Here is a 23,843-nt window from a genome sequence, read left to right as displayed (position 1 = left end):
TGAATAAAAATCTTGTGTTTCACCACTGCATTACCATTGCTCTGTGGTCTGCCTTTGGATGAAAAAGCGTGTGTGTTAAACAGGATGCTCCACCAGTCTCCCAGGCCTGCGCTGGCGCTAAGCAGCTGCACTAGGACCCAGCCGGCCAGGACTGCTGTGGGACGGGGCTGCCTACGAGCCAGGTGGCTCTTGCCAAGTGAGGGGACCGAGCCAGGTGGCTCTTGCCAAGTGAGGGGACCGTGGGGTGTCTGGCGCTCCCCGGGGGAGGTGTGCCACCCAGGTCACCTACAAGACCCCCGCCCCCGCCCCTCCGCCGATGCCAGAGACAGATAAGAAGCAGGAAAGAGGAGCAGTCAGCATGTTTGTGATCCCTTTTGCCTCATCACTATCCTCACCCTGTATAACTCCAACGGTGCCATTGAGGTCTTCTATTAAAGCTCCCTACCCGGCCTTGTCTGTTAACCTCAAGAAGTGAAGCATCACCAAAGGCTACGTCCCCATTCTGATCAAAAACACACAACCCTCCTGGCATCACCAGTGTGTGATTGTCACCAGTTCCAGCCACCTGCTGAACCTGGAGATCGGAGATGGAGGTGGCCCATTCCAGCACATTCTCTGCTGCTGCAGGTGCTCTCAGAGTTTATCTTTCGCTTCCTCATCCCCCCCTTCAAGATGCAGAAGCCCCAGGGCAGCCTTGCGGCAGTCACCCACTAGACAGGCCTGGCTTTGCCCAACAGGAAGGCCTGCTCTCCCCCCATGCGCCAGTTTGAAGACCTCTTCCAGAGTGAGGCCTGCCTGCCGCCTCTGGCCAGCCCTGTACACCTTCTCAGGTTGTATGCAAATTGGGACAGTTTTATTTCTTCCTTTCCAATTTGTACGCCTTTCGTTTCTTTTTCTTGTCTTGTTGCACAATCCATTATATTTGATTTCCAATATAATGGTGACTAGAAGTGGTGAGAGTGGACATCCTTTCCTTGTTCTCCATCTTAAGGGGAAAGCATTCAGTCTTTCACCATTAACCATGATATTAGCTATAGGCTTTTTGTAGCTGCCCTTTATTGGGTTAAAGAAGTTCCCTTCTCTTCCTAGTTTGCTGAGAGTTTTTATCATGACCTGATATTGAATTTTATCAAATTTTTGGTATCATTTGATATGATCATGTGTTTCTTCTTAAGACTATTAATATGATGCATTACATTGGTTTTGAAATATTGAATCGGCCTTGTATTTTCAGAATAAACCTCACTTGGTTGGTTGCTGTGTAAAAAAAAGAAACAACAAGTAAACAGGGCTATATTGTGGTGTGGAATGCAAAATTTGCAAGGCTTTTAAAAGATAAAATTTGGGGCCCGGCCCGTGGCTGAGTGGTTAAGTTCGCGCGCTCCGCTGCAGCGACCCAGGATTTCACTGGTTTGGATCCTGGGCATGGACATGGCACCGCTCGTCGGGCCACATTGAGGTGGCATCCCACATGCCACAGCTAGAAGGACCTGCAACTAAGATATGTACCGGGGGGACTTGGGGAGATAAAGCAGGAAAAAAAACAAGATTGGCAACAGTTGTTAGCTCAGGTGCCAATCTTTAAAAAAAATTTTTTTGAAGAAATTAATTCCTTAATGTAGTCTATGCCCCAAACTCCAGAGAGACATGGATTCTCCCCTCTGTGCCATTAGGGGTATTTTGGTGTAAAGGTGAAGAAAACTTTAGTCATTTTATTGGCTTACTTATTTGCTCTCTCCCTCTACTGAAAGTAAGCTTCTTGAGCACAGGATCCATTTCTTCCTTATCTTCATAGCCCTAGCACAGACTCAGGCACTTAACAAGAGCACAATGCATAGATTCAGAATAAATGAAAAGATGGATGAATGAATACCATGTAACTTACACTGTCATAGGCATTTTTGTATATTTTACTTCATTTAGAAATCAAAAGAGGGGCCAGCCCTGGTGGCATAGTGGTTAAATTCAGCTCACTGTGCTTTGGTGGCCCGGGTTTGGTTCCCAGGCACAGACCTACACCACACTGTTAGTGGCCATGCTGTGCTGGCAGCCCACATACTAAAAAAAAGAGGAAGATCGGCATGGATGTTAGCACAGGGTGAATCTTCCTCAGCAAAAAAAAAAAAAAAAGAAATCAAAAGCTGAGAGTAAGTGTAGATAACAAGGATAATACCCCCTTTATTTATGTAGCAGTCGAGTTTGCAAAGTTCTTGCCCATCCATTATTTCACAAAATCCTCCCAGTGACCATGTGCGGTAGGCAGGGTAGTTGTTTTATGTGAGGTAACTGAGGCCAAGAGAAGTTAATTTGCTTGTCCAAGGTCATACAGTTAATAGATGACCAAGTTGAGGCTAGGAAGCAAGTCTCCTGTTATCTAATATAGTTCTCAAATATAATAGTACTAAAAGAAAGTAAAGGGGCTGGCCTGGTGGCATAGTAGTGAAGTTCACATGCTCTGCTTCTGGGGCCCAGGGTTCACAGGTTCAGATCCCAGGCGCAGACCTAGCACTGTTCATCAAGCCATGCTGTGGCAGCATTGCACATAAAATGAAGGAAGATTGGCACAGATGTTAGCTCAGGGCCAATATTCCTCACCAAAAAAAAAGAAAAAGTGAAAAATGTTTGGTAATAAAAACAGAAATAAACTCATTTCATGATGTAGCCATTAAATTTCCAGCTACATCAACTATGAATGTTTCAGAAATAAGCAAGAAAAAAATTGAGTGAAGCATATGAATCTCAGGTTAGGACGTATGTTTGACAGTGGTGCATAGAGAGATTTAACCATGAAACTTGTGATATGTGATGTCACTCAAACAATTTTGTCAAAGCAGAGAAGACAAGGAATGGCACATCACAAAAGTAGGTGCTTCAGGCCACGTTAAAGAAAATGTATAAAACAGACTAATGCAACTACTAGGTCTTTAATAGTTAATTTTTTTTCATGTTTCTAACCATTTGGAATTAAAGATATCTGAGCTATGGTTCTCATCCTTTTTCCAGTTCACTTTAATGTGTACAGGCCAAAATTAAGTAGTGGAGCAAAGGAATACTGTGATCCAGTGGAATCATGCTTTATTTACACCACGTTTCTAAATCAGCATAGTGGAACATCAAAAAGGGAACTAAAGTGCCAGGATGGGCCAGTGTGTCAGCTCCAGAGGGCAGATCACACCTTTCATAGTGTGCAGAAAGGACCAGACTAGCTTATCCCTTGGGCTTCATGCCTTGATTCACTTTTCCTTCCCAGTTCCCCCAAATCTAAGTATGTTTCTCTCAAATTCGTAATGTAAATCTAATCACGTCACACTCCTCTTTAGAATCCATCACTGGACGACAATGCAGTGTGGAGTACTGGACTGGATCCTGGCACAGAAAAAGTCCATTAGTGGGAAAATTGGTGAATTTGAATAAAGTCTCTAGTTTAGTTAATAGTATTGTACCAACGTTGATTTCTTAGTTTGATCATTGTACCATGGTTAGGTAAGATGTTCACATTAAGTGAAGCTAGGTGAAAAGTATAGGAGACCTCTGTATTGTTTTAGCAACACTTCTGTAAATCTAAAATTTTCCTGAAATAAAAAGTTGAAAAATCTTCTACTGGCTCTCCGTTGCCTCAAGGATTAAGTCCAAACTTTGGTTAGAAAGACCTGCTTGATTACATATACCTCTCCAGTTTCAAACCTCAGCTGGGGGGAAGGACAGGGCGGTGAGGGGGTCCACTCCGACAATCATTCTCTTCTCTGCTCCTGCTCCAGAGAACTACTTTCAGTTACACTAAGAGGCTGTTCTCTCCAGCCTCTGAACAAAATAATTGATCCCTACTGTTCGTTAGTCTAGTATGCTCTGCTGATTCTGGCACCCTCTTTCCTATCTTTTGCTTGGCTGGAACCTTGCTGGTATATTTCAGATCTTAATTTAAAAGTTACTTTTCCCAGCAAATCTTCCCTGACAGCCCCCGACTCCACACATGTGCCATCCACACATACACATACACACAGTTGGATTAAGTGCCCCTTGTATGTACTCCCGCTGTACCCTACGTATACCTCTGATTTGTCGCTTTCACAATGTATGAGAGTCCTGTCTGCCTCCTCCACTAGTCGATTGTTAACTGTGTATCTTCTCCTTCTTTTCACACCCACCACTTTCATATAGCGAGGCAGCCATTGAAATAGCTTGATTTCACAGGTTTAACACTTTGAGGTTTAAGTTTTTCATTTGAGTAATTATTCTTCTAATTTATATGCTCTGTGATATGGTGAGAGCAGAGAGTTTTAGTTTTTCCCTTGCTATTGTAAAGTTTCTGACTGAGAATCATATTTCTCCACCAATATCAACTTGTTATCAAAAGGATACATATATCCCTGTATTATAGGAATCATTGAAAAGGATCACCAAAATAAGTCTGGTTAACTTCCACCACCATACACAGTTACAAAATTTTTTCTTCTGATGATGAAAACTTTTAAGATTTACTCTCAGAAACTTTCAAATATACAATACAGTGTTACTAACTACAGTCACCGTGCTCTGTACTACCTCCTCATAACACTTATTTTATAGCTGAAAGTTTGTACTTTTTAACCCCCTTCACCCATTTGCCCCGGCCCCCCCCCCCACCTCTGGCAATCACCAATCTGTTCTCTGTATCCATTAGCTCTAGTTTTTTGATGTTGTTGGGGTTTTTGTGGGGGGGGGGGTTAGCTTTCACATAGGTATAAGTGAGATCATATGGTATTTGTCTTTCTTTGTCTGACTTATTTCACTTAGCATAATGCCCTCAATGTTCATCCATGTTATCCAAAATGGCAAAATTCCATTCTTTTTTATGGCTGAATAATATTCCATTGTATGTATATCACAATTTCTTTATCCATTCATCCATCAATGGACACTTAGGTTGTTTCCATACCTTGGCTATTGTAAATAATGCTGCAATGAGCATGGGGGTGTATATATCTTTTCAAGTTCATGTTTTCATTTTCTTGAGATAAATATCCAGAAGTGGAATTGCTAGATCATATGGTAGTATTATTTTTAATTTTTTGAGGACTCTCCATACTGTTTTCCATAGTGGCTGCACCAATTTACATTCCCACCAACAATGCATACATATTCGCTTTTCTCCACGTCTTCACCAACACTTGTTATTTCTTGTCTTTTTGATAATAGCCATTCTAACAGGTGTGAGGTGATATTTCATTGTGGTTTTGATTTTCATTTCCCTGATGATTAGTGATGTCAAGCACCTTTTCATGTATGTGTTGGTGATCTGTATGTCTTCTTTGGAAAAATGTCTGTTCAGATCCTCTGCCCTCTTTTTAATAGGATTGTCCAGTTTTTTTGCTGAGTTGTATGAGTTCTTTACGCATTTTGGATATTAGTGCATTATCAGGTATATGAGTTGCAAATATTTTCTACCATTCGGTAGATTGCTTTTTCATTTTGTTGATGGTTTCTTTTGCTGTGCAGAAGCTTTTTAATTTGATGTAGCCCCACCTGTTTATTTTTGCTTTTGTTGCTTTGCTTTTGGAGTCAGATCCAAAAAATCATCACCAAGACCTTTGTCAAGGAGCTGATCACCTATATTTTCTTCTAGGAGATTTCACTTTTTTTTCAAAGATTTTATTTTTTTCCTTTTTCTCCCCAAAGCCCCCTGGTACATAGTTGTATATTCTTCATTGTGGGTCCTTCTAGCTGTGGCATGTGGGACGCTGCCTCAGCGTGGCTTGATGAGCAGTGCCATGTCCGTGCCCAGGATTCAAACCAATGAAACACTGGGCCACCTGCAGCAGAGCGTGCAAACTTAACCACTCGGCCACGGGGCCAGCCCCCTTCTAGGAGATTTTTGTTGTTCTTTTTTTTTTGCAGGGAAGGATTCACCCTAAGCTAACATCTGTTTCCAATCTTCCTCCTTTTTCTCTTCTTCCTTTCTCCCCATCAAAGCCCCAGTACATAGTTGTGTATAGTTGTAAGTTCCTCTGTTTCTTCTATGTGAGCTGATGCCACAGCATGGCTACTGAAACATGAGTGGTATGGTTCCATGCCTGGGAACCAAATCCAAGCCACCGAAATGGAGTGAGCCAAACTATAATGGCTAGACCATCAGGGCTATCTCTTCTAGGGGTTTTATAATTTCAGATCTTATGTTCAAATCTTTGATCCATTTTGAGTTAATTTTTGTGTTTACTGTATGATAATGGTTGAGTTTCTTTTGCATGTGGCAGCCCTGTTTTCCTGGCACCATTTATTGAAGAGACTGTCCTTTCTCCATTGTATATTCTTGGCTCCTTTGTCATAAATTAACTGACCATATATGTGTGGGTTTATTTCTGGGCTCTCTATTCTGTTCCATTGATCTATGTGTCTATTTTTATGCTACTATCATGCTGTTTTGATTACTACAGCATTGTAATATAGTTTGAAATCACAGAACATGATGCCTCTAGCTTTGTTCTTCTTTCTCAAGATTGCTTTGGCTAGTCTGGGTCTTTTATGGTTCCTTACAAATTTTAGGATTGTTTCTTCTATTTCTATGAAAAATGCCATTGAAATTTTGAAAGGAATTGCATTGAATCTGTAGATTGCTTTGGGTAGTATGGACATTTTAATGATATTAATTTTTCCAATCCATGAACATGGAATATCTTTCCATTTACTTGTATCTTTTTCAATTTCTTTCATCAATATCTTAGTTTTCAGTGTACACGTCTTTTTCATGTCTTGGTTAAATTTATTCCTAGATATTTTATTCTTTTTGATGCCATTGTAAATGGAATTGTTTTCTTTGTCTGTGTGTGTGAGGAAGATTGTCCCTGAGCTAACATCTGTGCCAGTCTTCCTCCATTTTGTATGTGGGATGCTGCCACAGCATGGGTTGATGAATGGTGCATAGGTGCTCCCAGGATCTGAACCCGTGAACCCCAGGCTGTTGAAGTGGAGCACACGAACTTAATCACTACGCCACTGGGCCACCCTCTGGAATTGTTTTCTTAATTTCTCTTTCTGCTAGTTCATTGTTAGTGTATAGATGTGCAACAGATTTTTGTATATTGATTTTGCTTCCTGCAACTTCTACTGAATTTGCTTATTTGTTCTAAAAAAAACCCTATATTTTCTAAGACAAAAGAATATAGTGAGAAGAGTGGTATTGTTTTTCATTTTTGCAAATCTCAATGTCTGGCTTAATAGAAGACAGATTCTCATACTTGCTTCTGCATTCAGTCTGTTGTGATCACATGTCGTGCAGCCTCTGGACTACAGTATACCCATGAGAAAATGAGAGTGGAAAAGGCACATCATATCTTAGTATTCTCGGGCAAATTGTTTTTTCATCTTGTGAATGCACTAAATGGGTCTCAGGGGCCTCCAGGGGTTCTCAAACCAAACTTTGAGAATTGCTTGACTAGAGGGTTAACCGAGAGTGTTAACCATGAACATGAGGAGATATTTGGGAGATAAAACTGATAGGATTTGGTGTGATTGATGGATTATATGGGAAGGTGAGGGAGAGAGAAGCGTCATGGCTGACTCATCGGTTTCTGCCTTGAACAACTGGCTGGTTCGTGGAGCCATTCACTGAGGCATGGCATATTGGAAGAGGACCGAGTTTAGGAGTTATAGAGAGCAATCAGGAGGTTTTGGGGGGACCTGTTATACTTGAGGAAACTTTGAGAGTTACAAATGGAGATATCAAGCACACAGCTGAATATATCGCTCTGGAACGTAAATACAAATTAGGGAGTTGATAGCTTATGGATGATAGAAGAAATCACACGATGGGAGAGTACAGAATGAGAAGAGAAGAGGATCTAGGGCCAGTCTTTGAAAAATTTCAACAATTTGTGGTATACTAAAGAAGTATAGGGGGCTGGCCCCGTGGCCGAGTGGTTAAGTTCATGCGCTCTGCTTGGGCGGCCCAGGGTTTCGCCAGTTCAAATCCTGGGTGCGGACATGGCACTGCCGGTCAAGCCATGCTGAGGCGGCATCCCACATGCCAGAACTGCAAGCACCCACAACTAAAAATACACAACTATGAACTAGGGGGCTTTGGGAGGAAAATGAGAAATAAAATCTTTAAAAAAAAAGAAGTATAAGCTGCAGAGTTGCTAGAAAAGGAGCAGGCAGAGAGGTAGGTGGAAAACCAGAAGAAAGTGATATTAAAAGACTTCGAAAGCCAAGGGAAGAGACTGTTTGAAGGAGAAAGTAGTCAAAGCCAAGTAAAATAGCAGAAAACAACTTATCTTTTTGATTTGGTGCCACAGATATCATTGGTGGCATGAAACAGAGCTATTTGGGGGGGAAATGATCAGGATAAAAGCCAGAATGGAGTGGGTTGAGAATTGCGTGAGAGGTGATGAAATGGAGGTAGTTGGCAGAGACAACTCTTTCATTTATTTGATTAATTTTTAATTACATGAGTTGTACATAAATATATTTCTCTTTTTAAAAAATTAAAACAGGGGCCGGCCTGGTGGCGCAGTGGTTAGGTTCGCACATTCCACTTCTCGGCGGCCCGGGGTTCGCTGGTTCGGATCCCGGGTGCGGACATGGCACCGCTTGGCATGCCATGCTGTGGTAGGCGTCCCACGGATAAACTAGAGGAAGATGGGCACGGATGTTAGCTCAGAGCCAATCTTCCTCAGCAAAAAGAGGAGGACTGGCAGTAGTTAGCTCACGGCTAATCTTCCTCAAAAAAAAAAAATTAAAACATTACAGAGAAGACTAAAATTTTCTTTGACCTCTGCCACCAAGCCTGGTCTTCTTCCCCACCTTCCAGAGGTAACCACTGTGACTTGCTTGGTGTGTCCTTCCTGGCCTTTTTCTATGTATCAATATACGGTTGTTATATACAGTATAATTTTATGTATACACATACATCTGTATATGTTTTCCATATGCATATATTACATATAGTATAACATGATATATAGTATGAACTACTTCAGCATTTTAACAGATACATTACAGATATTACATACTATGAGTAGATTATAATTTATTTGGCACTCCTCTATTGATAGTCATTTAAGTTGTTTCCATTTTTGTTCCCCAGTCACTAACAATTCTGCAAAAAACTGCCTTATACACACTGCCCTGGGCAAAAAAGGCAACAAGAAGGGTATGTTCATTTAAATTTTAAAAGACTCTGCTTGCACTTTTTGTATTTTAATAGATACTACTAAACTGCTCTCCTAAAAGGCTGTACCAGTTTCCCCTCCCACCAGTGGTGGGAATCTCATAAGACTACTAACTACCCATTTTCCCACGCCCTCAACAACTCTTTCAAGATGTTTGGCTGTGGTGGGGAGGAAAACTCTCATGAGGTAGCTAGAGGGTGATGAGAAATTGAGAGAGGGTTTTTGTATATGAGAAAGGCTTGAGCATGTTTTAACGTGCATGAGAAAGTTCCAATTGAGAGGAGTGGCTGGATATACAGGAGAAAAAAAGGGATAATTAATGATATAAAATTCCCAAGAAAGTAGTGGAAGACATTATCCAAAGCACCGGTAGAAGGATTGGCTTTAAATGCGAAGAGGCATTCTTCTTCTATTGCATGGGCTCTCCGACTTGATTGTGCATCAGAATTGCCTGGAGAGCTTGTTAAAGCACAGATTGTTGCCTCTTCCTCCTCCAGTTTGTGATTCTGTAGGTCTGGAGGTGAGGTCTGCAAATTTGCATTTCTAACAAGTTCCCAGGCAGTGCCATGCTGCTGTTCTGGGAAAGTAACTACACTTTGGGAACTACTATGCAATGTAGCAGGAGGAAAGAAGATAGGATGGGTGCAGGGGCCAGCCTGGTGGCGTAGTGGTTAAGTTCACACACTCCACTTTGGCAGGCTAGGGTTCGCAGGTTCGGATCCTGAGCACTGACCTACACACTGCTCATCAAGCTATGTTGTGATGGCATCCCACATCACCCCACAGGCAATCCATCATCAATATTAATGGCTAACACTTAATGTAGTGCTAACTATGCTCTAGAAAATGTTATAAATATGTTGTGTATATTAACTCATTTAATCCTGACACTTCCTATAAGTACTATTCTTATCTTCATTTTGTAAGTGAGGACACTGAGGCACAGAGAAATCATGGATTTGCTCAAATTCACGCAGCTAGGAAGTTGCAAAGCCGAGCTTTCAAACCAGGCATTCTAGCTCCAGGTTCCAGTTTTTAGGTAGGCTATTCTGCATTATTTCAACTTCCTAACTATCTTTCTGATCTGTCCACTTTTCCCCATCTCCACAATCACTACCCTAGTCCAAGCCATGTCATCTCTCACTCACTTTTCCAGCTTCCGTGCTTGCCCCTTTATAACTCATTCTCCACACAGTTGTAGAGTGATCTTTCCAAAATACAAGTCAGCTCAAGTTTTTTCTCCTTGATTAAAGCCCTTCACTGGCTTCTCATTGTTCTTAGCATAAACCCCCAAAATCCTAGCCATGACTTACAAGGTCCCGGGTGATCGGACGCCTTCCTAACCTGCTAACTAGCTCACCTATCATTGTTTCCCCTAAATCACCATGTTCACTATGTTAAACGAAGCCATAGTGACTTCATTTAAGTTCTCCAAATACATCAAATTCTTTTCCTCAGCAGAGCCTTTACACATACTCTTGCTACTATTTAGAATGTTCTTCCTACAGTTCTTCCCATGGGTGGTTGCTTCTCATCCTTGAACTCTCAGCTTCCAAGTCACTCCCTCATAGAGGTCTTCCCTGTCTATTGTAAGTAACTTTCCTCCCCTTGTGGAGCACTTATTCGGTGACAGTCAAGAAATAACGTACAAGTGAAATCTCACATTGATGTAAACTATTATGAACTCAATAAAAAAAAATTTCCTCCCCTTGCTCCCACAGAATTTAATTCTCTATTACTGCAACTTGTTTTCTACATAGCTGTTTTCACTATTTTTTATTTGTTTTCTTGTTTACTTTCTCATGCACCACCCCCCCCCCACTAGAATGAAAGCTTCATGAGGGCAGGGACCACGTTCATTTTATTCACCATCATATACCAGTCCATACCATAGTGACTAACACATAGTAGGTACCCAATAAATATTTGGCAAGGGAATGAGTTAACAAATTTGAGGCAGCCAAGTGATAACATCAGACAGGAAGTTGGATATGCAAGTTGAGAAGCTCAAGGGAGAGATTTGTCATAGTAATATAGATCCTGGAGTCATAGGGATATTTATTGTAGTGGACACCCTGGGAATGGATGAGATTACCTAAGGAGTGAAGATAACAGTTTGAGAAAGAATGAATGCTTTTGTAGTCAAATGAATCAGTCTTTTCATTCATGCCATCTGGATTTTGTGTTAGGAAGTCCTTTTGGCTCTACCTTCAAAATATGTCGAGTCCAACAACTTCACACCACCTCCCCTGCTATCCCCTGGATCCAAGTCGCTGTTACAATAGTCTTCTAATTGGTCTCCCTGCTTTCACCCTTGCTCCTTAGAGTGGTGTATCCTGGACCCAGCAGCCAACGTGATCCTGTTATACAGCAAGACAGATATGTCACTCCTCTGCTCAAGGCCCTCCAGTGACTCCTGATTTCAAGTGCAGTAAAAGGTGAAGAGGAGCAGAATTTTCCACCCCAATATAAATGTGCCCCTTTGGCATGAGGATTATTTTGAGCTGATAAGAAACAGCAGACACAGAAGAAACTCTGAAAACCGAATAGAAGTTACCTTTTGTAAGAGACATTTACATTTATAAGGGAATCTCCATTTGTAAGGGTGTCCCCCTCTCTGTACCAGGAAGAGGAGGATGACTAATCTCTAGAAACTCTTATCATGGAGAAGACAAGGACTTAAATCTGCATAACAACATTACCCTTGTTTACGGTGCTTTTCCTGGTCTTCTCCCATAACTGGCTCCCCCACCGCTCTCCAACATCTTCCTTTGTCTTTAGCTAAAGAGGGTATTTAAGATGATGGCTTGGGTCGTTTGGGGGAATTTCTCAGTTGTCCTAGGTCACACCTCACCCCCAGGTCTCTCCCCTGTATATAGGAAGCACAGATGTTATTAAACTTCTTTTTCTCCTGTTGATCTGTCTTTTGTTATAGGGTGAGGGGTCTCAGCCAAGAACCTAGAAGGGTAGAGGGAAAACTATTTTTTCCTCCCTGATAAAGGCAAGGTCTTTACCATGGTCTAGAAAAACCTACATGATCTGGCCTCTCGGCTAATTATCAGCCTTGTCTCCCACTATTCACTCCGTTTCAGCCATACTGGCCTCCTTCCTGTTCTTAGAACTCGCCAGGTATCCTTCAGTCTTCCTGACATGCTGTTCCCCCAGAGAGCCACTTGGCTTACTCCCTCCTTTATCTTTGCTTCAGTGTCAGCCTCTTGCTGAGGCCAACTCTGATCAACCCTTTTGATTTTGCACCCTTCCACTCCCATACTCCTGACCCTGCTCCTTACTATGCTCTATTTCTTTCATAACACTTTTCATCTTCAAACATGCTTTATAATTTATTTACTTATTTGGCTTATTGCTTATTGTCTATCCCCCCACCCCTCACTAAAATGTCAGCTGCAGGTAGGCAGGGGCTTTTGTCTTTTTGTTCACTGATGTTTTCTCAGCACCTAAAATAGTGCTGGCACATAACAAGCACTGAATAAATATTTGCTAAATGAATGAAAGAAGGAAGGAATGGAAGGATGGTCTTCATGACAAAATTATAACAGCATCTGCCCATTTTCTTCTCGTACTCCAGTGGTCCTACTTTTTTGTTTGTTTTTTGCTGAGGAAGATTGTCACTGAGCTAACATCTGTGCCGATATTCCTCTGTTTTAAAGATTTTATTTTTTCCTTTTTCTCTCCAAAGCCCGCTGGTACATAGTTGTGCATTTTTAGTTGTGGGTCCTTCTAGTTGTGGCATGTGGGATGCCCCCTCAGCATGGCTTAAAGAGCAGTGCCATGGCCCCACCCAGGATTCGAACTGGCAAAACCCTGGGCCGCCGAAGCAGAGCGCTGGAACTTAACCACTCAGCCACGGGGCCAGCCCCCCTTCCTCTATTTTATATGTGGGTAACTGCCACAGCATAGCCTACACAAGTGGTATAGGTCTGCACCCAGGATCTGAACCTGCAAACCTAGGCCACTGAAGTGGAGCACGCTGAACTTATCCACTAGGCCATGGGGTCAGCCCAGTGGTTCTACTTTTTACATGTAAATCCTTGAACTGAAATTTATTTTAGAGTAAAAAGTGTGGTATGAATCCAGATTTTTTTTCCCTTCAAATGGTTAATTGTCTCTACACAATTTATTGAAAAAATCCATCATTCCCCACCCCTCCCATTTGAAATATTTTTAAGGCATATTTTAGCTCCTTTTAATTGAGTATTAAGTTTGGTTAAAACATATCATCTCTTTTATTGTGGAGAAAGATACAGTAGAATTATATCTACATTCACTCAGCCAGTTCCCATATAGATATCATTCGTTAAAAAGTTTTTATTCCTTGCTTGTTGTAGCTAAGTAGGCTATCTCTGGACAGTGGCTACTTAAAGAGGTTTGGAAAGTCTCCCAATCTTTAATCACATAAAATTCTTTCCTCCCTTCCTCCTTCTTGCTTCATACCAGATAACATTTTTAGAACATGTGTCAGGATATGTTTCTGTAGTTTGGAAAACAGGCACAACTGGATGCTGAGTGACGTTACATTTGCCCTTCATGTAAAAATGCAAGGCCGACAAGAGAGCTTCAACTTACTCATCTTGGAGTGACCCCTAGTTTGATGACTGAAGGTTATTTCTTAATCATTTAACAGGTTAAAGATTTTTATTTATTTATTAAGATTTTATTTTTCCTTTTTTTCCCCAAAGCCCCCCCGGTACATAGTTGTATGTTTTTAGTTGTGGGTCCTTCTAGTTGTGGCATGTGGGTTGTCGCCTCAGCATGGCTTGATGAGTGGTGCCACGTCTGTGCCCAGGATCCGAATCGGCGAAACCCTGGGCCGCCAAAGCAGACCATGCAAGCTTAACCACTCAGCCACAGGGCCGGCCCCTGAAACTTTTTAAACTATGGAGTGTTTTTGTTTTGCTTTGTTGTCCATTTGTTTTAGTAAAAAATGTGAGCCCTTTGCAAATAAATTGGGATTTAAGACAAGGTCACCAGTATTCGCTAAATCCTTACTATGCGCCCATCTCATACTAAGCACCATGGAGGATAAAAAGAGCTTGCAAGTAATTCAGCCAACGTGTATTTAGCACTGATTATATGCCAAAGACACCTAGTGGTGAGGTAATACTGCTTGACTCAGTCTATGAGGCAATCATTGAGATGGCATCTGGAGAGAAACAATGGGTCAAGGGAAAAATTATATTAAAGAGAAAATATAACTATGTTTAATGATAATCCAAAACAGTAAACAGAGAGAAAGAAGTAAAGGGAAAAATCTAGAAGACTCATGAGGAGGAGGGATGGGATTCAGAGATGAGTTTTAGGCAGTGTGAGGCCTGCTTATCCGACTGCCTGTAAGCCAGAGTCCCTCACACTCAGTTTGCCCACGGTCCCCTCTCTCCGGGATTATGTCAGCAGTACCCTGCTTCCTGCTCCTCCCTCCCCTAACACAGTCTTGGAACTGCAGCCACAGTGATCTCTTTAAGATGAAATCTGATTACCTTGCTCCACCTCTTAAAAAAAGCTCCTCTCTCCATTGCCCTCTGATCTAGCCAGTAGGCCCTCTGCCTTCCTCTCCAGCTTCTTCCTTTGTCCTCTCTGTCCTGACTCTATGCTATAGCCATCATGATCCTCTCCCACAGTTCCCTCAATGAGCCATCCCCTAACCCCTCCCTCTCTCTTCTGGTCCTTGGAAGTGCTGTGTCCCCTGTCTAGGTGCACATTTCCTTCTTGAGACCCAGGGGGACAGGGACATCTATTGTAGAGTCGGCCCTGTTCTGCCCCAGACTGGGGGAGGCCTGGCTTAGACTCAGAGCCTAGGGGAAGGTCCTGCAGTCCTCCTGTCTGGATCTGAGACAGAGAAAGACAGTGCCTGCTGGCCCAGGGGGAGGGGTTTCTCTAGTTTTTCCTGGGGGTGCGGACGCTGCTTGCTGAGCCTGGCATTTAAGTGGATTTGCCAACCTGTCCAATTCCCAGCTACCGCCAGAGCCGATAATTTCCACACCACATTCTGAAGGCAAGTGGACATGACTTTTGCTGTACTGTCATTATTTGGCTGGGGGATAAAAAACAAATATTCTTGTCTCACTGAGTACTATTCTCTCCATTAATGTTAATAATTCAGAGCTGGTTCCAAAGCTTCTTGGGGCTTGTACCCACGACCTGAGCATCATTTACTACCACCTGCCTGGCATATATCATAATTCACCATGGGCAGAGTAACTGTGAGGCAGAAAAGTGACAATTGTCCATAAATTCTACCTCCCACAAGATAAAGTGGTAACATTTTAGCATATTTCCTTCTAGTTATTTTGTCTCCATATTTTTCTTTTTATAGTTCATACCGTGTGACTTGGGGCTTTTCCTTTCCCACTTGACTCTCTTCTTCCGTGGTCTCATTCATTCTGATGGGTTTTATTACCATTTCTAAAGCAACAATTTAGCCCTGAACTCTGCCCTGAGCATCAGATTTCTCCCCCGCCCCTCCCCCGCCCCCACATCTGAAACTTGCTCCTCTGCAAGCATTTTGGTAAATAGCCATAACCTACTAATGTCAGAAACTTAGAGTCATCCATAATGACTCCCTGTTTCCTCAATTCCACCCCAGTCCTTTTCCCTCTGATTCATCAGCAAATTCTGTCCTTTCTACCTGCCATATATACCTAGCAATAGTTCCTTCATCCCTGGGTCGTTACCACAACCCTAATTCAAGTCGCTATCTTCTCTCTTGGTCTGTTTGCACTGTCCCATTGGTGTCCCGGTTTCCACACTTAACCCTCAGCAATCTTTTAATGGGTTCGAAGTTTCTGCCTACCTTGGCTCCCTCATTTTACGCCCCTTAAATTCCTGTCACCCTGGATCTTTTCCCCTCCATTTTGTGCTTAGTGCTCTCTTCTTTTCCTGAAAAGCTTTCCCCCTAGCTTTCCTATGGCTCCTTTCTTTTCTCCTTTCAGATCTGATCTCCAAAGTCATCTCTTTACATAGACCTTCTGTGACGTCTTAATCAGATTTGGGCTCCCAAATATTGTCCATCAAAGCACTTGGCTTCCTTCCTCCCTGGCACTAATCACAGCATGCAGTTGTTTAATTTGTTAATTGTATTTAATTTTTTCTTTAGTTTTTAAAAAATTAGAATTTTTTAAACTTTTGTATCCCCTCCCATTTAGGATTGGCAGATAAAATACAGAATGCCCGGTTAGATTTGAATTTCAGATAAACGAGTAAGTTTTTTTGTATATGATATTGGGACAGAAAGAATTATTTGTTTTCTGAAATTCAAACTTAACTGGGCGTGCTGTATTTTTATTTGCTAAATCTGGCAGCTTTACCCACGAGGCGCCTTGCCCTTGTCTCGCTTGTTCTGGGTTGTATCCTCACGGCCAAGCCCAGAGCCTGCCATTTAAGAGGTGTTGAGTAATTGTTGTATATGAAGACCCGTCTACCGTTTTGGACGTTTTTTCCCACCTGACATTTAACAGAATTTTCCTCACTCAATAAAAATTGTTGTTAGAGATAATTTGAAAAAATATATTTTATTATCTAAACTTCTTTGTTTTCCATTTCTGCAAAATTGGCAAAATAGGAGCATGTACCCTCATCACATCTTTATGAGAATTAAGTGAGTTAACGGGTGTAAAGTTTAGCACGGTGCCCAGCCCACTGGAACACGCGATAAATTTCATTTCTTTATTAAATGCACCCCGGGAACCATCTTAGCGGAAAGCAAAAACGCGGGTTTGTGGGGCACGGGTGGGGGGCTGGGAAAACGGTTAGAAACGGGCGCCGGCCAGAACGCAGAGAGCCCGGGAAAAGGGGAGGGGCGAGGAGTGAACGACAGAGGAGGCAGCCAACGGGGAGGCTGGGAACCGCTCCCCCTCCCTTTGCGTTTCAAATTCTGAGCTCCGTTTCCATCCGGGTCCTTCAGCCTCGTTCCCGGGCAGTATAAAGTTTGCTGTCTCCTTTGTTCGCCCTCGTTGCGCAGTAGTGCTCGCGGCTTCCCCTTTCGGTCTTCGGAGCCGGCAGCCCTCTCTCGTGCTGAGCTGCTAGGAAGCCCCTGTCGGCGAGCTCGTAGGAGCCTGGAAGCGTCGCCCTCCCCCCCGGTACGTGCATCCTGTCCTGACGCTGCTTTCCGTGCGCTCCGGCCGCCTTCGAACTTGGGATTATCTCCCTGGAGATGGGGGCGGCGGGCGCCATTTTAAGAGCCGAAAGGTGCCGACCTATTTAGATAAAGCGGAGAGTGTGGACGGAAGACGTGTAGGCGGCGCGTTTCGTCGTGTGCCTCTCGAGCAAGTTTGGCTGTCGCCTGCGGGGGTGGTGGCGGAGGTCGGGGCTGGAGCGGGACGAGGCGAGACCGCGGTGGCTGCATCGGGATGGCGCTGGGCCGCCGCCGGCACGTGCGTCCTCCGCGGGGCCCGGTCGCTGGCGGCCGTGCAGAGGGAGCCCTGTGAACGTTCTCAGCCGCTGCTGGGCACAGTTACTCCCTTGACTGGTGTCGCTTGTCCTGGGCGGAATCCAAGTGTCGCCATTTTGTGTTTCCACGCGGTTTTTAATGACAGGCTTTAATTGGGTTCTCCTGCAATCTTGGAGCACTGTTACACTGTGCCCTTCCACATTCCGTTATTTCATATCAAATGATTTGACACTTTTTTCCCAATCAGTAATCTTTTCGGCGGGATAGGTTTGGCGACCGAGGGGAGGCGTAACTTGGCTCAAACTTTACATTTCTGCTTATATTTACTAGGGGGTCCTAATGAGGAAAGACCAAGTTCTTGGAGGAGGGTTGGGCGTTAAGGACCTGCGTCTGGCCCGTGACCTTGAATGAATCGATAATTTTTTTAAACCATTTGGTTAGGATGTGATAATTAAATCTTGAAAAGGCAGGAAATCAAGGATTAGAATTAAGATTCACTTTTTCAAATGTTGAGTAGCCGTTACTTGATTAAAACTGCTAGGATGGATCAAGGATAAAGGCATTAAGTTGGCCCTTTTAACCAGTTAATGTAAACTGACCTATTACTAAACTATTTAAATTGGTTTCCTGCCGAGGCTTAGCAAAGACTGCTTTTGCTGTCTTTGGTTATTAAGGAATAATGGTTTTAGTAAAAGAAAAATGTGCCACAATAAATACATGTGTCCGATAAACTTCAGGAACTTTTTCCAGGGAGGTAATACTGTTCGTTTTACCAGATTCTCACCAGGGAAGAAAAATGGTTGAAGCAGATCGCCCAGGAAAGCTGTTTATTGGTGGCCTCAATACAGAAACAAATGAGAAAGCCCTTGAAGCAGTATTTGGCAAATATGGACGCATAGTGGAAGGTGAGTTATTTGAAAGTTACATTCAAGACTGTTAAAATTAAAACGATAAGCTATGATGAATTTGATTGCATTGATTATCCAAAATGATAATATATTTTGTCCTCTAAGAAGTTCTGAGCTTTCTTTTTACATATTCATTTGTGTTATTTCATTCGAACTAGAGTAACACTTTTTCCCCCGGAAAACTACTTTTGTTTTTTTTAGTACTGTTGATGAAAGATCGTGAAACCAACAAATCAAGAGGATTTGCTTTTGTCACCTTTGAAAGCCCAGCAGATGCTAAGGATGCGGCCAGAGACATGAATGGAAAGGTGAGATTGTCCGCAAGTTGATACTATGGATCCTGGTGCATAAAATAGCACCGTATGTTACCCAAGGGTGGTCTAGGGCAGCCCTGGAATTTTGTTTTTGAGTGCACGCCTTTCCAGGACCCTCTGATCATGATCATAGCCCTTTGTAATTTCAGAATCAGATTTTGTAGCCAAAGTTACCGATTATGCTCTTAAAGTCTTTCAGTTCAGAATATTATATGGTAATGTTTTATCTGGAATCCATAAACTGATCAGATAACTTAGCTTTGCATTTTGGTTATTAGTTTTTATAACAAGTTGTTAACTGTCTGGCCTTGTTTTAAATTTTACTCACGAGCAGTGCAGTGGATCCAAGTTATGGTTTGGTTTAAATCATCAGTGTCATTCTTAAAGACTGAGTAAACATTTTGAGTCAATGGACAAGTATCACAGGCTGTATCTGTAGCATATTTTCTTAGATTAATTGGTGAGCAAAATTTACCTGCATTTTGAAGGACATAACCGGTGTCACAGTGCATAGTGGATCTGCAAGTTCTTTTTTTCCCTGTGACTTTTAAAATAACCATTTATTTTCATACTGATGGTGCTGGAAATTGGCTGTGGTTTGGCTGACCCAAGTTGGACTCAACAGGGATTGGGAGGGTTCCAGTCTAATGGGTCTGCTCAGTTCTGGTCCAGCGTCTTTATTCTGGGTCCCAAGCTGAAGGGGCAGTGGGATAGCTGAAGTTTGCTTTTCTCATGTCACATCAGAGGAGCACAAGGGAACAAGTCAAATCACAGGCACACATGTAAATCATCTGCTTGCGTCATATCTGCTGACATGCTATTGGCCCAGCTTCTTTTTAAAAGTCTATGTAATTAACCATTTTGCTATTATTTAGTCCTTAGATGGAAAAGCCATCAAGGTAGAGCAAGCCACTAAACCATCATTTGAAAGTGGGAGACGTGGACCACCTCCACCTCCAAGAAGCAGAGGCCCTCCGAGAGGCCTTAGAGGCGGAAGAGGAGGAAGTGGAGGAACCAGGGGACCTCCCTCACGTGGAGGGCACATGGGTAATGACTTGGGTCTACTTCAGGCTTGGTGTATAAGTTAGGAACTGCAGACCCACACCAATGGGTGCTTTTGGTTAAGTCCTTGTTTAAAGGCTCCAGCTTTTGAAATTGAGAACGCTTGCTCATCTACCAAAGTGATTATGACTTAAAACAGAAGGCTTCCTTAGTTAAATTGCAGTTTTTAAACGATGGACAATAGACTAGTCCTCATCCACGTAGTTCATTCTGTAGGAGCAAAGCAAATGCAGAAAAGTTTTGATAGGCATCGGTGTTGGGCATATGAAAATAAAACAATTTGCACTTTTTCTTTGAAGTAACTTTTAAGACTACCCCCAGTTTTTATTTTCGTAGTCTGTATAGACGTCTCATGATCTGTCTTGTACAAGTGAAAACTAAAACAAAATTTCCCAACTAAATGAATGATGGTCATATTCGTGGTCAAGCAAAGAACACATTTACAGCTTTTTCTTGATTCTCGTGAGTATTCACGTGTTTTTCTTTTTTCTCCTAATGTAGATGATGGTGGCTATTCCATGAATTTTAACATGAGTTCTTCCAGGGGACCACTTCCAGTAAAAAGAGGACCGCCACCACGAAGTGGAGGTCCTCCCCCTAAAAGATCTGCCCCTTCAGGACCAGTTCGCAGCAGCAGTGGAATGGGAGGAAGAGGTGAGCTTAGTTACAATATGTTCTACCACCATAACACAGGAAAGGATTGAGAGGTGAATCTAAAAATGATGCTTAAAACTGACTCATGAGGGCCCGCCTGGTGTCGCCTTGGTCAAGTTGACACGTTCTGCTTTGGCGCCCCCGGGGTTCGCTGGTTCAGATCCCGGGTGCAGACCTGGCACCGCTTGGCAAGCCATGCTGTGGCAGGTGTCCCACATATAAAGTAGAGGAAGATGGGCATGGATGTTTGCTCAGGGCCAGTCTTCCTCAGCAAAAAGAGGAAGATTGGCATCAGATGTTAGCTCAGGGCTAATCTTCCTCAAAAAAAAAAAAAGAAAAGAAAACTGACTCGTGGACTCCAGGTGATCTAGGTACATGCAGTTAATTAGCACTGAGAAGAATTGAGGTGTAAATAGGAAATTTTACAGAAGATGTCTTGATTTAGCTCCATATTGTCATATTAGGTTACATCACTACTTTTCATTGCCTGAATGTAAGTTCACATTTTTTCTCTTGGGGTATATTTAAAAGTGATTATTTTTCTTTAAGCTCCTGTGTCACGTGGAAGAGATAGTTATGGAGGCCCACCCCGAAGGGAACCCCTGCCCTCTCGTAGAGATGTTTATTTGTCCCCAAGAGATGATGGATATTCTACTAAAGACAGGTAACGGAAAAGTATAGTAGCTTTTGTCTCAATGAATTGTTGAAGGAGAGCTCATCAAAAGCGTGAACTGTTACTTTTGTTGTCATAGCTATTCAAGCAGAGATTACCCAAGTTCTCGTGATACAAGAGATTATGCACCACCACCAAGAGATTATACTTACCGTGATTATGGTCATTCCAGTTCACGTGATGACTATCCATCAAGAGGCTATAGGTAGGTGACTTGACTGTCACGCCTTGATGTGAAATAATTGTAAAAATTGATGCCTTGGGGATTACATGTTTCTGTCTTTAATTTAGTGATAGAGATGGCTATGGTCGTGATCGAGACTATTCAGATCATCCAAGTGGAGGTTCCTACAGAGATTCATATGAGAGTTATGGTAAGATATTGGTTGAGGGTCTTTGAATATCACCAGCTTGAGTTTTTAGGTTCATGAGCCAGTTTATTAGGCTGTGTGGTGCTTGCTTTTAAAGGGATGTTCGCTTGCTTTTAAGGGGGTAACTTTATCAGCTGGGCTTTTCCTAGTTTTGTGAGGGGCTTTTGTTTTTTCTAAGTTTTTTTTTTGAGGCTGTTTGCTTGCTTTGGAGGGGATTTTGCTTGCTTAAATTGGCAGCCTTATGTGTTTTCCCCCAACAGTGAAAATGCAATTTAAAAATTTTATTAACAAGATCAAATATTTACCATTGCAATATGAAGGAAAGTCTACAGTTCAAAATTGCAACTTATCACTGGAAAGTGGCTGAGTGTCTACTATAAAATAACAAGCTCTCTGGAATATCCTCTTGAAATACACACCGTCTTCAGTCTTTTCAAACAAACATTAAAACCCATCCATTTCCGTATCTCAGCAGATGAGCAAATCCCTGTAATGGCCAGCAATGGCAGAGTTTAAAACCTCCCAGTTGAGAAAGTAAACGTTTAATACAAGAATTCTGTAAATTCAGATTTAAATGTTGTATATATACAATTTATAGTGTTGCCATATTACCTGACCATTGACCCTGCAGGTAACTCACGTAGTGCTCCACCTACACGAGGGCCCCCGCCATCATATGGTGGAAGCAGTCGCTATGATGATTACAGCAGCTCACGTGACGGATATGGTGGAAGTCGAGACAGTTACTCAAGCAGCCGAAGTGATCTCTACTCAAGTGGTCGTGATCGGGTTGGCAGACAAGAAAGAGGGCTTCCCCCTTCTATGGAAAGGGGGTACCCTCCTCCACGTGATTCCTACAGCAGTTCAAGCCGCGGAGCACCAAGAGGTGGTGGCCGTGGAGGAAGCCGATCTGATAGAGGGGGAGGCAGAAGCAGATATTAAAAACAAACAAAACTTTGGACCAAAATCCCTGTTCAAAGAAACAAACAAAAAGTGGAACCTATTCTGTCATAACTACCCAAGGACTACTAAAAGGAAAAATTGTGTTACCTTTTTTAAATTTCCTGTTAAGTTCCCCTTCCATAATTTTTATGTTCTTGTGAGGAAAAAAGTAAAACATGTTTAATCTTATTTGATTTTATGACATTGCTTTCAACAAGCAAATGTTAAATGTGTTAAGACTTTACTTGTGTTAGTAGTGTTGTAATTTTCCAAGTAAAAGTTTCCCTAAAGGCCACTTCCTATCTGATTTTTCCCAGTAAATAAGGCAAACAATTTTAAGATCTTCCACAGACATCTAGCCATCTAAAATGGAGAGATGGCTCTTTCTGCCTACATAAACAAGCTAGCTCTATATAGAGGGTGGTCGGGTTATGCTACTCTTAGGATTTCAGGGTGTCTTCAAACTGAAATCTCAATGTTCTCAGTCTGAAAAACCTGAGATCAGATGCTTATGTAAGGAAAGTGCTATTCACCCAGTAAACCCAAAACAAGTGGATAATGCTGGCCATATTGCCTTTCTGACATTTCCTTGGGAATCTACAAGAACCTCCCCTTTCCCCCTCCCCCAATAAGACCATTTAAGTGTGTGTTAAGCAACTACAGAATACTAAATAAAAAGTTTGGCCAAAACCAACCATGAAGCTGCAAACGATGCTTGCTCTTACTGTTTCAAATTTTTGCAACTCTGTAGTGTCTCACTTTTAAGGAACAGCTTGATTGCAAAGGAGAAAATAGATAAGCAATGAAGTTATCTCCAACTTCTCAAAGGCTTATGACTTCTAAAAAGTGAATCTATCAGCATTCCACATCAGATTTAAAGCATCAAATGCCTGTGAAACAGCAAAGATGGTAAGCAAAGCAAACTAGTTTTTCCGTCTAAGTCGAAATTGAACACTTAAACCTTCCTCCTAGTACAGTGAAACACTGTACCTCATGGCGATGGAAATGCTTTCTAGATTAAAAAAAAAACTTTGGAAAAGCAAAGTGTTCGATAGCATATTAGAAGTCCTCCAAATTCAACACTTGGATTTTTTTTTAAAAAGCATGTATGACACTTAAAGGCCTTAATAATACAGCTGTTGTTTACCAATAGCGATCTGGGGCTTGGGAGGGGGTATCTTTTTTTTTTTTTTAAGTCTTTTTGATGAAGACCTTTAAACATGCTTCATATGTTTTAACATTTTTCAAATTAGTCTTTTAGTCAATATAGGAAATGGCTTAAGTTTGGGGTCCCCCCTCTCTCTACCCCTGTAAGCCATTGCAAACTTGACATTTAGTTGGATGCCTGACTTGTTTTTAGTTCTATGAAACT

At 42.2% G+C, this 23,843-nt stretch overlaps 1 protein-coding gene and 1 non-coding gene across 2 annotated transcripts; both read left to right on the top strand.

The window, feature by feature from the left end:
• Positions 1-17,050: 17,050 nt before the first annotated feature.
• RBMX (RNA binding motif protein X-linked) lies at positions 17,051-23,165 on the top strand. The gene is made up of 9 exons (XM_014832755.3): positions 17,051-17,236; positions 18,324-18,452; positions 18,657-18,763; positions 19,645-19,816; positions 20,333-20,485; positions 21,035-21,149; positions 21,238-21,363; positions 21,450-21,532; positions 22,161-23,165. Exons 2-9 carry the CDS (start codon positions 18,344-18,346, stop codon positions 22,469-22,471), a joined length of 1,176 nt encoding a protein of 391 aa, XP_014688241.1. The 5' UTR covers positions 17,051-17,236; positions 18,324-18,343; the 3' UTR covers positions 22,472-23,165.
• On the top strand, positions 18,502-18,573 carry LOC123282770 (small nucleolar RNA SNORD61). Its single transcript, XR_006523009.1, has one exon. It is a non-coding gene; the product is annotated as a small nucleolar RNA SNORD61 (small nucleolar RNA).
• Positions 23,166-23,843: the final 678 nt, after the last annotated feature.

The sequence above is a fragment of the Equus asinus genome, chromosome X (genome assembly GCF_041296235.1).
Source record: "Equus asinus isolate D_3611 breed Donkey chromosome X, EquAss-T2T_v2, whole genome shotgun sequence".
In the NCBI taxonomy this organism is placed as follows: Eukaryota; Metazoa; Chordata; class Mammalia; order Perissodactyla; family Equidae; genus Equus; species Equus asinus.
The sequence above is the reverse complement of the archived record's forward strand: the minus strand, read 5'-3'. Positions and strand labels throughout refer to the sequence as shown.